The sequence below is a fragment of the Megalops cyprinoides genome, chromosome 17 (assembly GCF_013368585.1).
Source record: "Megalops cyprinoides isolate fMegCyp1 chromosome 17, fMegCyp1.pri, whole genome shotgun sequence".
Taxonomy (NCBI): Eukaryota; Metazoa; Chordata; class Actinopteri; order Elopiformes; family Megalopidae; genus Megalops; species Megalops cyprinoides.
In genome coordinates this window covers 24,612,808-24,625,543 of record NC_050599.1, presented here as the reverse complement: position 1 = coordinate 24,625,543, position 12,736 = coordinate 24,612,808, and the positions used below count along the sequence as shown (strand labels likewise).

The 12,736-nt window shown below is 45.9% G+C and overlaps 1 protein-coding gene across 3 annotated transcripts; it reads right to left on the bottom strand.

The window, feature by feature from the left end:
• Positions 1-1,872: 1,872 nt before the first annotated feature.
• On the bottom strand, positions 1,873-6,698 carry LOC118792106 (mitochondrial basic amino acids transporter-like). Of its 3 annotated transcripts, none has more exons than XM_036549819.1 (3): positions 6,663-6,698; positions 4,559-4,642; positions 1,873-2,757 (listed from the first exon to the last, which is right to left on the bottom strand). In XM_036549819.1, the coding sequence occupies exon 3, from the start codon at positions 2,755-2,757 to the stop codon at positions 2,002-2,004; it is 756 nt and encodes a 251-aa protein (XP_036405712.1). In that variant the 5' UTR covers positions 4,559-4,642; positions 6,663-6,698; the 3' UTR covers positions 1,873-2,001. The 3 variants fall into 3 exon arrangements, with proteins under 3 accessions (XP_036405712.1, XP_036405711.1, XP_036405710.1); XM_036549818.1 differs by lacking the exon at positions 6,663-6,698 and adding an exon at positions 5,013-6,420; XM_036549817.1 differs by lacking the exon at positions 6,663-6,698 and having other exon boundaries at positions 4,559-6,420.
• Between the last annotated feature and the right edge of the window lie 6,038 nt (positions 6,699-12,736).

Genomic DNA, 12,736 nt, shown 5'->3' with positions numbered 1-12,736 from the left:
CCAATGCAGTGCTTTGTCATTGTGGAAGTTTGAAACCTTGACCTCACATTCTAAAACCAGGAATTCCATTTTCACATTTTACTCATGGCTTTGGCACAGTGTTGACCAAAACTGTGCCTTGTAACTGTTGCAGAACTTGACCTAGGACTCAGAAGTGTGACCTTTTTCCAGGTCTCCTAAAAACTCCAGTATTATTTGTTCTCCCATAATTCCTTGCTTCCTTTCCCCCACCCCTGGCTCAAACCCACCTCTCAGAAGAAGCTACAGCCAGGTAACCATCCTCTTTTACAAATAACAGTCTTCACATTTTACAGTCCCCTAGCCCCATACGACCTACTTGACAACCAAAAAATGCATAAAACACTCATATGCACACAAGTTGACAACACACATATTGCACCTTGCATCCTGAAGCCGTCCAAATGACGCTTTGATCGCGCTCTCCTGTCGACCTCTGTCAAAGTCTGAAAGCCATGTCAAACCACGGTCTGGTGGCACAAGGCTGTCAGCCAACACACTGTGATCACGAGCAGCACGTCCTTCTGATAGCAGCCACGATTGTCCTGGGTTCAAGTCCTCCCTTTCTCTGCCCTTCAAGCCAAAGGCAACAAAGATGATGGGGACATGTACGACCTGAAACCAATGCCCTTTGACCTTTTGTTCTTCTCCCTGCATTTAACATTTCATACATCACATATACAGACAAGATGTTACATACCTTAACTGCTCATGAAGATAACGCAAGGAATCTAAAATACGTATGGCTGTTAAAAAAATGCATCCCATAATAAATAAAAAACAAAGACTGCTGTATTTTGAACAGGGTATGATGTTAAATACTAAGGGCACCATGTTAGACATAAAACGTATCTCATAGGAATCTCACACATCCCTAGCCTTCACTTTATGTACATTATATACATTTGTCCTGTACGAGCATGCATCTTGGAAACACAAGGTTCAAGCGCTCCATATTTTTCGCCGTTATGAAATGGGCTGATTAGACATAGGTTCTGGAAACCCTGCTGGATGACTGGGCAGCATGTTTTGCATGTCTGTTCTCCCAGTCGACCGGGAGGTAACATTCACCTCTGTGAGCCCAGAGTGCCTGTACCTATACAACCAGTTTCTGTACATTCTCAGACATCACACAGTATGGCTAAGTGCAGTTCCCCGTTTCTGTTGGAGATCATGCCTGGATCACTGTGGATCTCCCAGGAATACATGCTTTACTATGGTGTTTAGCAGGGAAGACTTCATGAAGAGGCCCATTGTCTTTCAGCTGTGCTTATGTAACTGGCTGCTCTGTGCGGTAATGCAATAGTGCTCAGAGAGGTTCTCCTGTAAGTTCATCTGACTCCTCAGACACACTTCAGTCTAAACACCACAAACACCATCCTTCCAGGCAAGCCAAACGGCCTTTGTATTCAGGGCCAATCAGGCCAATGTGTCATGTGACCCCTACAAAGACAGACATTTCATGGTGCTGACTGTTCAGTACAGTCAGGAAAGTCTATTCAATACTGGGATAATGCTGCATTACATCAGCAAGAGGTGGAGAGCCCCAAGAAAACTACATTACCCAGAGATCAACAGGGCAAAGTTTTTCACATTTTGGAAGAACTGTGAGGGGTACCGCAGGAGCGGTCAGAGCCCTTTGACTGAACTGCCATTCAACTGTCTTTACTTTCATTTACATATATTAGTGGGGCTGCTCTTCAATTACTTTAAACCGTATATATATTCAAATAAGGCAAAAAAAAAAAAAAAAAAAAAAAACTAAAACCACAAATAAAAAGGCTAGTTTTACACAAGCCAGATTAAAAATAAAGAAATAAAGAGAACACATTGTATTTACATTTGTAGAGGTTCACTCTGCATATACATATACATACATATATATATATTATAAAAATATACTCAGTCAGGCAACTGAGGGACAGCAGCCTGGCCGCAGCAGCTGCGCGGGAGGGGTCCTCCCTCCAGCAGGGGGCGCTGGAGTCACAGGCTGGAGGGCTGGGCCTGCTGCTGCAGCGCGTGGGGGGCGGGCTCGCAGTCCTTGCCGCCCTCCTCCTGCCGCGCGTACATGAGGACGAGCGTCACGGTGGCGAAGGTGGCGGCGTTGACGGGGAAGGCGCGCAGCAGCGTGGAGGTGAGGCCGCGCGTGAACACCCGCCAGCCCTCGCGCTGCCAGCTCTGCCGCACGCAGTCCATGATGCCGCTGTACTGGCTGACCCCGCCCACGCCGTCCGCCTGGAGGCGGGACTTGATCACGTCCACCGGGTAGGTGGAGAGCCAGGAGGCGATGCCGGACATGCCGCCGGCGACCAGCAGCTTGGGGATCATGTAGGGGTCGTCGGGCTCGCAGCCCAGCGAGCGCGTCAGCATGTCGTACGCCAGGAAGTAGACGCCGAAGCCCGGCGTCTCGCGGATCAGCGTGGTCACCATGCCTCGGTTGATGCCGCGCACGCCCTCACGGTTGTAGATGCGCACCAGGCAGTCCAGCGAGTTCTTGTACAGCTTCCTCTTGGACTTCTTCTCGCCCGTTCCCTGCATCTGCATGCGTGTCTTGGCCAGCTCCATCGGGCAGCAGATGACGCACTGGATGGTGCCTGCCGCCGCGCCCGCCAGGAACTGGTTCATGGGCGTGTCCCGGCCCAGGAACCTCATGGTGTTGCCCTGGACGCCAAAGACGATGGCGTTGATGAAGGTCAGGCCCATCATGGGGGAGCCGATGCCCTTGTACAGCCCAAACATCTGCAGACATGGGAAAGAAAGCACTGACTGTATTGTCACAAGACAAACCAAACCAATCTACATAGGCTATGAAACCTGAGATGAGGCCAAACTGAGATGTATGTGTGAAAAGCAGCCAAGCCTGGTCAGATCTATTTAACAAAGTCCACCCTCTCACTACACCCCAACTAACCAATGTATTTTATGCATTTTTTTGTATTTTAATATATTTTAATGTATATTAATATATTTTGCCCAAGAAAGTGAATAGTTTGAACAGGACAAGCATCTTAGCCAAGTACTTTTTCACAAATGCGTATTTTTGACTACGTATACCTTTCTGGTCTGTCAAAGGGCCATTCAGAGACAGCATCTTATCAACGTCCATATTTGCGTCACAGCATATTCCCATTACTGTAGTGGCTACAGAGCTGCTTTTAAGAAAAGAGGCATTTCTGAGAAATTGCATTTTATTAGTTTATTACCCGTTAATGAACCTGACCACCTGTGCTCTTACCGCCGAAATGTTAACTCCGCACGCACATTGTAGGAGGGTGCGTTTACCTTTGGGCCTACTTTCCCCTTAGCAAACTCGCTTTCCCATTCGTGATAGACCATAATCTCGGGTCCCTGAGGGTGAGCGTGCACCGCATCTATCTACCCAGTTAATCCTGCCCTGGAACCATTCCCACTTTGGCAGAAAATTACATCACAGCCTCCTCTCTTTTGAAGGTCATTTTTGATAAGCCCACACCCACGTTCCCTGTTAGCCAATGGCTGTAGCTGTAGAATGGGGTGAGATCCCTCCCTCCTGCTTTCCAGTCACAGCTGTTCATGTGGAAGAGGGCGTTTACAGGGCGAACACCCAACATGCCTCAGTTCTGCTGGAATAAAACGCTGTCTCTTCCTCTCGCCCTGCTGACTGCATCATGGTATCTGTGTTCTTTCTGTACCCATGACAGGCATTTAATCTAACCACGACGGCCTTGAAAGTATCTCTGGATAAGAGCATCGCCTAAGTAAACCAAAACAGTAACTGGAGCAATAAGAGACAGGCTCTGCAGACTGACCTGTTTCAATGCTTACAAAGGAACGCAACAAACAGTGTGAAAACAGCCAAATATCCACCTGCTAGCCTTCTGTTAGCATGCGCTGCCCATGTGTGGTTTATATAACCTGATCTAACTTAATGCGCTGTGTATTTACATTCATCATACTCTGTCTGGAGGCTCATATTTTATTTGATTAGATTTGTCTCAAAGCACGCCAGCTTCACATGAATTTACAGAAGGATTTACAGAGGACTTGTTCTGCTTTGCTACGTGGCTGTGAGCGCAAGTGTGTGCAGGGGATGCTAGGCCGAATAGCACCTCGCCCATCTAAGTCTTCTATTAGATCTTCTTGATCCTCCCGGCGTAGCTATGCCATACCCCCAGGCTAAAAAACAAGACCGCAGACCCCTCTGTGGGGTTATTCAGTGGTGCGAGAGAATAACATCCGCTTTGACCCTGGTTACCATTATACGCACCCCCCCCCCCCGGAGCCTCCCGCTAGTTTTTCGAGCCCAGCGCCAGCTCTCTTTTCCTTGCTGCCCCTCGAGCAGAGCGCGGCCTTGCCAGGCGGTCATAAAGCCCATGCCATTGTGCATGGCAGCCCGTGGTTGGCGCGGCGAGGCTGGGGTCGCGGCACGCTGGCACGGCTCCCTGGCACCGCGAGCCTTTGCCGCGAAAACAAAGCACTTCCACCCAGCGCTCGGGGGCCGAGAAATCCCAGCGTCCTTATGTGACCGCGGAGAGGCCGGGCGGCGGCGGCGGACACTCACGGATTCCTGGCGCACGATGGACTGGAAGCAGTGAAAGGTCCCCCGGTACAGAGGCTTCTCCACGCTTTGAACCTGGAGCCGCACCTGCAAGAGACCGCCGGCCGTCAGAGCTGATCGGGGCACGCGTTCGAGGCTCTTCCCCCACATCCCAATCACAGAGACCACAGACACTTCCTAAACATCATGACATCATCATAACAGGAAAGGGAAGCAAGGAAAAACCAAGACAAAAAAAAAAAGAAAAAAAATAATACAGTCTTACAATGAAGTGAAAGAAGATGGAGTCTTAAATAAGTGTTGCTTATTATAAAACAAACAAAGAACAATAGGGTGAGTTTAACTGGACTGTCAAAGTGTACAGCTAGCTTTTTTTGAGCTTGTTTCTTTGCTTTCTGGCCACAGAATCAAGACTCAGACTGAGAGAAACAGAAGGGTTCACCATGACTGTACTTACTGGGTTACACTTCCGTACAGAGCTTGTATATCCCTCATCTACAACAAAGCAACACTTTTGCGGGTTAAGTCATACAGCCCCTGGCTCAGAAATAAAAGTGGTTAAAGGCAAATGGAGAAGAGAGAAAGAAAAAAAAAAAAAAGACATCCATTCAAGGATACTTAAGGCTGATTTCTGAACAAAAAAAAATCATGTGAAATTTTCACTGAGGTTATCATTTATATAAACTGGAACTTAACTGGCACTGGTGGGTTTGTATGGCCAGACACTGTGCCTGGGGATAGCAATTAGGGAACGGGACTTGTAACTAAAAGGAGTCAGATTTGGGATTCAGGATTCAGCATTAGGTGTTCAAAGCTCAAAGGGGACACCACTGCTGTACTCTTGGGCAAGGTACTTTAACCGAATCGCTAAGGTAAATATCCAGACAGATAAATAGATAACATGTAATCTATAACCCGTGCAGGTCGCCCTGGATGAGAGCTCCAGCTATGCTAACAAACAAACAACGGGAAAACCTGCCCTTGACCGCCTAGTGCCCTTAACTTTGACAGGTGGGCCTCTGTCAGGAGATTTAATCCCATCATTAACAGCTAGGCTCGTGAGAGACAAAGGGGCCATGTTTCCATTTGCGCTTGAGTTCGTGTGCGAAGTTTACCGGTTGGCTGATTCTTTGCTTTATAAGTTTGCCCTGGCCAGCACTTAATAACCAGGCACTTTAAGAGAACGGCTTTCAAACAGAAGGCATTTCAGCACTGCAGGCACGTTAGACTGCAAACACATCAGCCGTTAAACACACACCACAGTCACTTTCTTCCCTGCTTTATCCTGCCATATGTGAGTTAAAAAAAAGAAGTAAATAAACCTTGTTTCATAAATCTGTTATGCAAAAATGTATTAATTTTACCGGCAAGTTGGATGGGGCATCCTGTAAACAGGGGGGTCCTGGAGTTCACAAAACAAAGCAATCAAAAATACAGGTGCCTAACATGTTAGAGAAATAATGCACACACAGCAGTACACCTGCACTGTAGTTTCCAGCGTTCATCATAGTCTCTGGGGTATGGTGATCCAGGGGTATAAAGGGTAGCTAGAGGCTTACTTTGAAGGTATGGGGGGGTTGGGGATGAGAAAATGTGGGAGTGTGTGAGCGTGTGTGCGTGGCAAAAGCATGCAATGCATTTTTTCTATTTGTCGCCCAACATCTCCATTCCTTTTTGAGCGAGTTACGCTTCATGGACACAGGTCCAGAAAATGGGGCAGAGATAGAATTCACTAGGGCAACAGGCACACAGGTCGACCTCTACAAACAAGTGCGAAGAGTGACCTCTGAGACGGTCTAACTGTAGAGCCATTATTATTTATATATTCATATTACATATTCACATACAGCATGCAGCATTTACGGGATTTGAAAGGGTGGTGGGGTATGGGAGGGGGGGGGGGGGGGGTTCTGGCTTCTGTTATTTCTTTTGTTTGTCATTCTGACATTTTGTTCATATATACAAATCATGCATTTAAACAGTTAAAAACTCATGAACACACACTGTCCAGCTCATTGCGACCGCACAGCGAACAGTGTACCACATGCTGTGCGGGTGCGGACCCAAACGCACACAAACAGGCAGAGTTTAAAAAAGCCAAACCCACCTTGACCGTATCAAAAGGGTGCCCCACGAGGACACCAGCGGCACCTGGAACGGGAAACAAGAGAGGGATCAGAGGTTGCCCAACCCTGGGGGGGTGGGGGTGGGGGGGCGAGGGTGCTGACACAGAGACAACAAATCACAAATAAACAGATCGCCTGTTTCCAAAACCTTCGGCGTCACAGCCGGCGCAAGCTGGCCCGGACCCCAGGAGCCCCGGCCCGCCTCCACGGTCAAAAGCAGCAGTTTCCCCTGCAGTTTACAGGTCGTGTTTGTTGCCGGCCATCCTCCGGCCATCGGAATTTGGGTCAAAGTTTTGGTGCCTTTCCAGCCGCGGCCGGTGGAGAGGGTGCCGTGTGCCCCCCCCCCCCCCCCCCCCCCCCCCAGAGGCCTTGAGGAGCGGCATCGTCAGAGACACCTCCGCGGAGCTGGGCGAAAAATTAGGAAGTAGAAATCTGAGCAGAGAAAGAGATCTGGTTAGATGTGGCCGGAGGCGGGGGCACCTTGCACCGGTGCCGAGTATATTGGGGTGGAAGTGGTTTCTGAAAACAAGGTTTGAGCCAGCCGCAGCTATCGAATAAGTCTGCTACGTATGCTTCAAGGCAGATGAGCCCGTTACGCTCCTTCACTTCAGCTCTTCCTGCAGTCACACGTTTAGCAAAAGCATGAACTTGAAGAGGCATTAACTTCATCACAGCTGTAAGGCCACTGATTACTGAAAACATTAACCAAGTGAATTTATTTCATGACTACAAATGTCAAGACACAAGACTGTTCAAAGGGTAACCTCACAGACACTTGATAATCCAAAGTGTAATGTTGATCTTTACACTGCAGTTTTGTAGTACTAAACAGCGCAGTATCTCACTAATTCACTGTTTCACTTCATTCCTCCCTGCCTCCAATTCCCAAAATGCACTGTGAAACTGGTACTGCCAGTTGGCCAAATACTAGCATAATGGTAAAAAGGATACATTTAAATTCCACAAGGCAAGACATAAACAGCTTTGTGAACAAGACACAATGTTTTCCATGTTTGTGTTTATTGTCATATGTAGCGTATGTCAAAAAAGCAGAAGCAACTCCTCTTTATTTAGACTAAGTGCAGTGCAGCTGAGCTATTGCAAAACTATCTCCTTATTTTGCTGTTTATTTTCTTAAATTCTAAAACAATTATTTCAAATAAATATTATGCTATTTTCACAAGGACGAAAAACATTTCTTAGGTCTACATGCTACATGTAGCTTGATGTGATTCATTTCATGTGGGGTTGTTTTGAAAGTCTAAGTAAACATCATAGGAAAATAGTGACGGATACAATTCAATGATGCAGGATAATTTTAAACCCCGTCCGCCACCATGCTCTCGCTTGTTACAACAAATGAAAGGCTCGTCAACGTGCAAACCGGCTGAGGTAAAAGCCAAGGATCAGCAGTACATTTTTAACATTTACAGTGAGGTTACCCTTTAGTATGTCGGGAACAAGCAGTGTCATGCTGCCGGGGACAGGAAGGGCACCTACATAGGTCTGTGAGCACCCCTTGCCCTCTGAAACACCCATGCCATAATTCAGCAAGGGGGTCTTGCATAAGCAGTGTTTACCAAGGCCCTCGGCTACTGGTCAAGGCTTCTCCAGAGCCCAGTCTTGCATCTCAGCGTAATGTGAAACCCTGCCGCTCAGTCACAGGGGCATTCCTACTGAGCCCCCATCAGCCGCCAGTGCCAACGCAGGACCCAGTGATAATCAAGTTAATCCCCTCTGAGCTCTACCATGTCAAGGGGGGCTTGGCTGCCCTGACCAATCAGGGAGCGGCACAGGCTGAGAGCCATGGAAATACACTGGGCGACTCCTGTGGTGCAACCTGACCATCAGCTGTTCAGTTGACAAATCGTGAGGACCTGTGTCCTTGGTGTATGCAAATTAGGAGGTGGGGCTATATTTACAGTAGCTGTGTTCACCATGGAAACCTTGCAATGAGGAATCAGGGAGAACAGGCCATTTGTATGAGGAGGAGGTTCAGAGGTATCAGAATTATTTATTTGACCATTCCTCCTATGCAACAGTCAGTCACAGTTCACTGAGTTCTTAGGGCAAGAACAAGGCAACTTTGGAATGTCAAACCCAGGATGGGCTTGACAGAATTTAATAATCTACTAGTTTACAGCCTTCCCAGTTAAATAAGCAATGAATCAACCACACATTTTACCAGTAAATTTTTCATCAGCCATTTCCTCCCAGCAGAATTTTTCTGTGAGGATACCATCTCTAATTTTCAACCACCCATCTCCTCAGCTTATAGCTTACTATGGTAAAGAATAACTGCTACCACGTAAATGTTAAATTTTCAACTTGTTAAAATCACATGAACGGGACTTTAACTTTAAAAGGGACAAAAAAATTGAATTTACATTTACATTTATTCATTTGGCAAACGCTTCTATTCAAAGCAACTTACAAGTGAGGTGGAGTACAACTTCAAATGTGGGACTGACAGTCATGCATAAGTCATGCCTTCCATGGCTGCATTAGATACACTTTATAAATTACATGAAAAGCATATACATGCATGCTATTATTACATACAAATATTCAGGATCAAACAAACTTTGATCAAAGATCAAAAGGCTGCACTTCGAATACTTCGTAATTTAAAAATAGAGCAAATTACAAAAGGAGATTTTCTGTTATTACAAGCACCTTCCTCAAGAGTGCGCAAACTGCTGAAAGTACCTTTAACTGAAAGACTTTCCCTCATGTGTAGAGCACACAACTCGCACAGTTTTTGCATGCCCTGTGAGTAGTTCAATAGCTATGGAAGTAGCTGAGACCATGGCTGAATTCCAGGAATTCCAGGAGTCAAGATTACAGTATAGGAAATCTGACTGCTTGGTTCTGCAAACTTCTCTTTTGTGGGGGAAACGCCATTCCAAAACGTGCTCAAATGCAGGAAATTTCTAAGGTGGGCAAGACACTTAGCCACAAAAACCTAACATAACTTTACTTCTGCATTAAACGCACCAAGGGTATCAACCACACAACCAAGGTTGCTTTGCATCTTAGAGCTACAGCAGCAATAGCAGTAGTGCTACATTGCTGCTAGCCCGCGTGCATGTGCCTCAATGACCTGACAGCTTGGGCTAATTATGCTGGGCTACGCTTTGTGCCAATGCGCAATCAGAGTGTACTACTAGTCTATGCCCTGCCATAGCAACACAGTGACATAGAATCTATTGCGATTGGCCACTGCAGGGGTGTGTGCACATCTTTCCCTTTTTTTTGGAGAGCTATTCTAGTTGCCTTTTCTCGGAAGTGCAGTTACAGTCCACGAACGCTTCTGATTTTTCACAGAGTGTACAGACTTCAATGGGGCTGAGCAGGTGATCTCAAACACCTGTAACAGGCTTTTTTCCCCCCGGTGGAGCACGGGGGGCGTTGGTGATGACAAGACCTTTGCAAACTTTTTTCCTTCAGCTGTGCAGTGTATGAACTGCGGCAACCAACGTCAACAAAGCCTGTGTGTACAAATTGCAAAAGGGCTCCACATTTCCCAGATTACGTTAGCCCCAACGTGACCATCGTCACTGTCTGCAAAAGAACGTCAGGCACCAGCATTAGTCCAATCACGAACAAATATGTGAAGAGATGCGAAAAGATTAAACAACTGGAGATTTGCCTGTGTACACAACCACAGCAGGACAGTCAACTGCTGTAACAAGAGCCAATCAATTTTGAGAAAGACAGTCCACTGCTGCAACAAGAGCCAATCAATTTAAAGGGGGACAGTCAACTGCTGCAACTCAAGATGTGCCTAGTCATTACCAGTCAACTATCACAGATACTGTCCATGACTGATTTCTCTGATATACAATATTTAATACAACTTCATTTATCACTACATGCTAATACACATACATTTCAATACTTTTCTATTAATACCATTATTATTGTTAATATTGTTATTATCAGTATCATTATAAATTTACTTTGAGAACCCTATTAGCCAGGGGAATATTTTGTCTGCAGTTTACCATAGCAATTCATGTAACAGCAAAAGTACAACAGCAGTGTCCCCACATGTAAACTGAGTCTGCATCCTTTTAATCATACTTCAAATTCCAACACTGACCACACACTCCTCTGTCAAAATAAGTTTACAATTATATTTCAGTCTGGAAATCTGAAAGCCATTCTCCCCACGTTTTATTAAAACACGCACGTTTGCCTTGTACATGTTACCAACAACGTGAAATTACGAGGCAACATAAAATCCCTTGCAGATGAGAAAGTGGGGGGTAATGTGATAGGCTCCACACAGGGCATTGCTCACGGGAATATACATCATCAGTGACTTTAACGTAGTCAGTGACTGCCAACTGGAAACACAGCTATTACGCTGAAGAGCGCCGGACGGGCGTGAGGTTCACCTTATCGCAAGAGGTGTGCGTATCGTGACGCGAGGACAAATCGCTTCCTCGTCTTCAGCTCATCCAGCCCGACACCTCATCCTTTACGAGCTAATCCAATTTGACAAGATACTACAGTCTCCCATCTAAACACAACAAATCAGGTGCACATGCTTCTTCTTACGTAACCTCCCAAGATTAAAAAAAGACGATGTGGCTGATGTCTCTACAACTTTGTTCAACAGACTTCACCGTGCTATGTATAATTCCTAGGCAGTTCAGCCACCACAGCTGACGGGCCCTTTCTTAGCACCAGCCACGTATACATATCAAAAGCCAGTCCAACCGTTTGTTAAGGGTGTATTTCAACGAATATTTATTACTGATCACAGTTAAAATTATTATGCAAATTGAGGAGGCTTCTCATAACTAGCTATCTGTTTGATGGAGTACGACAATGATTTCAGACCGCCAGGACAGAAATGTTTAGTTTTGATTCAGGACGCTAACACATTAAGACATTAACAAGCGACGTATCGGACCACCGTCTGTTCAATGCGCTAGCAATCACGTCAAGCACTTGCCATACTGATATAATAATCGATACTGTTAGGTACGGGAAAAATGAATGCCTGGAGCTCTTTGGCGCCAGTGCGTTCATATACAAGTAGCGACACATTCTAGCTGTCATTCACATAACTAATATAAAACATAACGTTGCCTTTATCCATTTTTTATAATTAGCTAACTAACATTTATTTAGGTAGGCTCCTTTATTGGGTCCGGATGCCTATATCTCTCTACAGGGTTTGAACGGCTCCCAGCCATTTATTCATACTCGCATAGCTAGCCTGTTCCAGCCCTTAATCACGGCCAAGTTAGTTTGCTGCTATAGACTGTTTTTTAGCGAAGTGTTTCTAGCCTCGATGACGCCGAGTGTGATTCGACACAAAACACACTTTCTTTGTGATATGCATGCGTGACTCTGTGAGCCCAGCACAGCCGGTCAAGCTGCCCATACGCACTAGGTTTAGCCAGATAGCTAACGGTTACTGCGTGTTACTTGCTGGCTAACTCCAGAGCTATGTGAAATTAGCTACAGGCAATGCGGCTACCTAGCTAGGTCTCAAATCATATTATTACAAGAGGAGCGTTTTTATTCTTAAACTTACCTCCTATGCAACCTGCAAGAAAGTCCATCGCCATTCTTTTGTGCAATTTTTTAAACTAGTGAGCTTGCTAGCTAGTTCAAATGTAGCAAGCTAATTTTCTGTGTTCCGTCCTTAGTCTCCACCTAGGTAACGTTAGCTAACGTTGGCTACAAAGCTCGTAGCAATTGGCTTTTGTATTGCGTTACGTCTTCTTCTAAATAGCTAGGTATCCAGCTAGCTATGTTTCCAGACAAAATCGTCTGTATTGTACTAACCTTAGATTAAATTACTTAATATCTATGCGAGTGTGCTATATAGTATAAAGTCAAATTAATCCTGAAACTCCTTAAACAATGTGAGGATTGTGATTTGATGCAGATAGCAAGCTAGATGCCTGAACAACCCCCAGGAACCGCCGTGGAAAATTTTTTCGACCACGTAGGTACCGCTAGCGTTTTCTATTTCTGTACAGGGGTGGGACCACGCGGGAGGTGTTCATGACTCCTTTTATGGAGGAAGGGT

Excerpts from the sequence above, each read along its gene's own strand:
- LOC118792106 (XM_036549817.1), bottom strand. The coding sequence starts at position 4,705 with ATGTGGGGGAAGAGCCTCGAACGCGTGCCCCGATCAGCTCTGACGGCC. Across the intron at positions 2,758-4,558 it reads CCATCGTGCGCCAGGAATCC|ATGTTTGGGCTGTACAAGGG; the intron begins GTGAGTGTCCGC and ends CCATGTCTGCAG.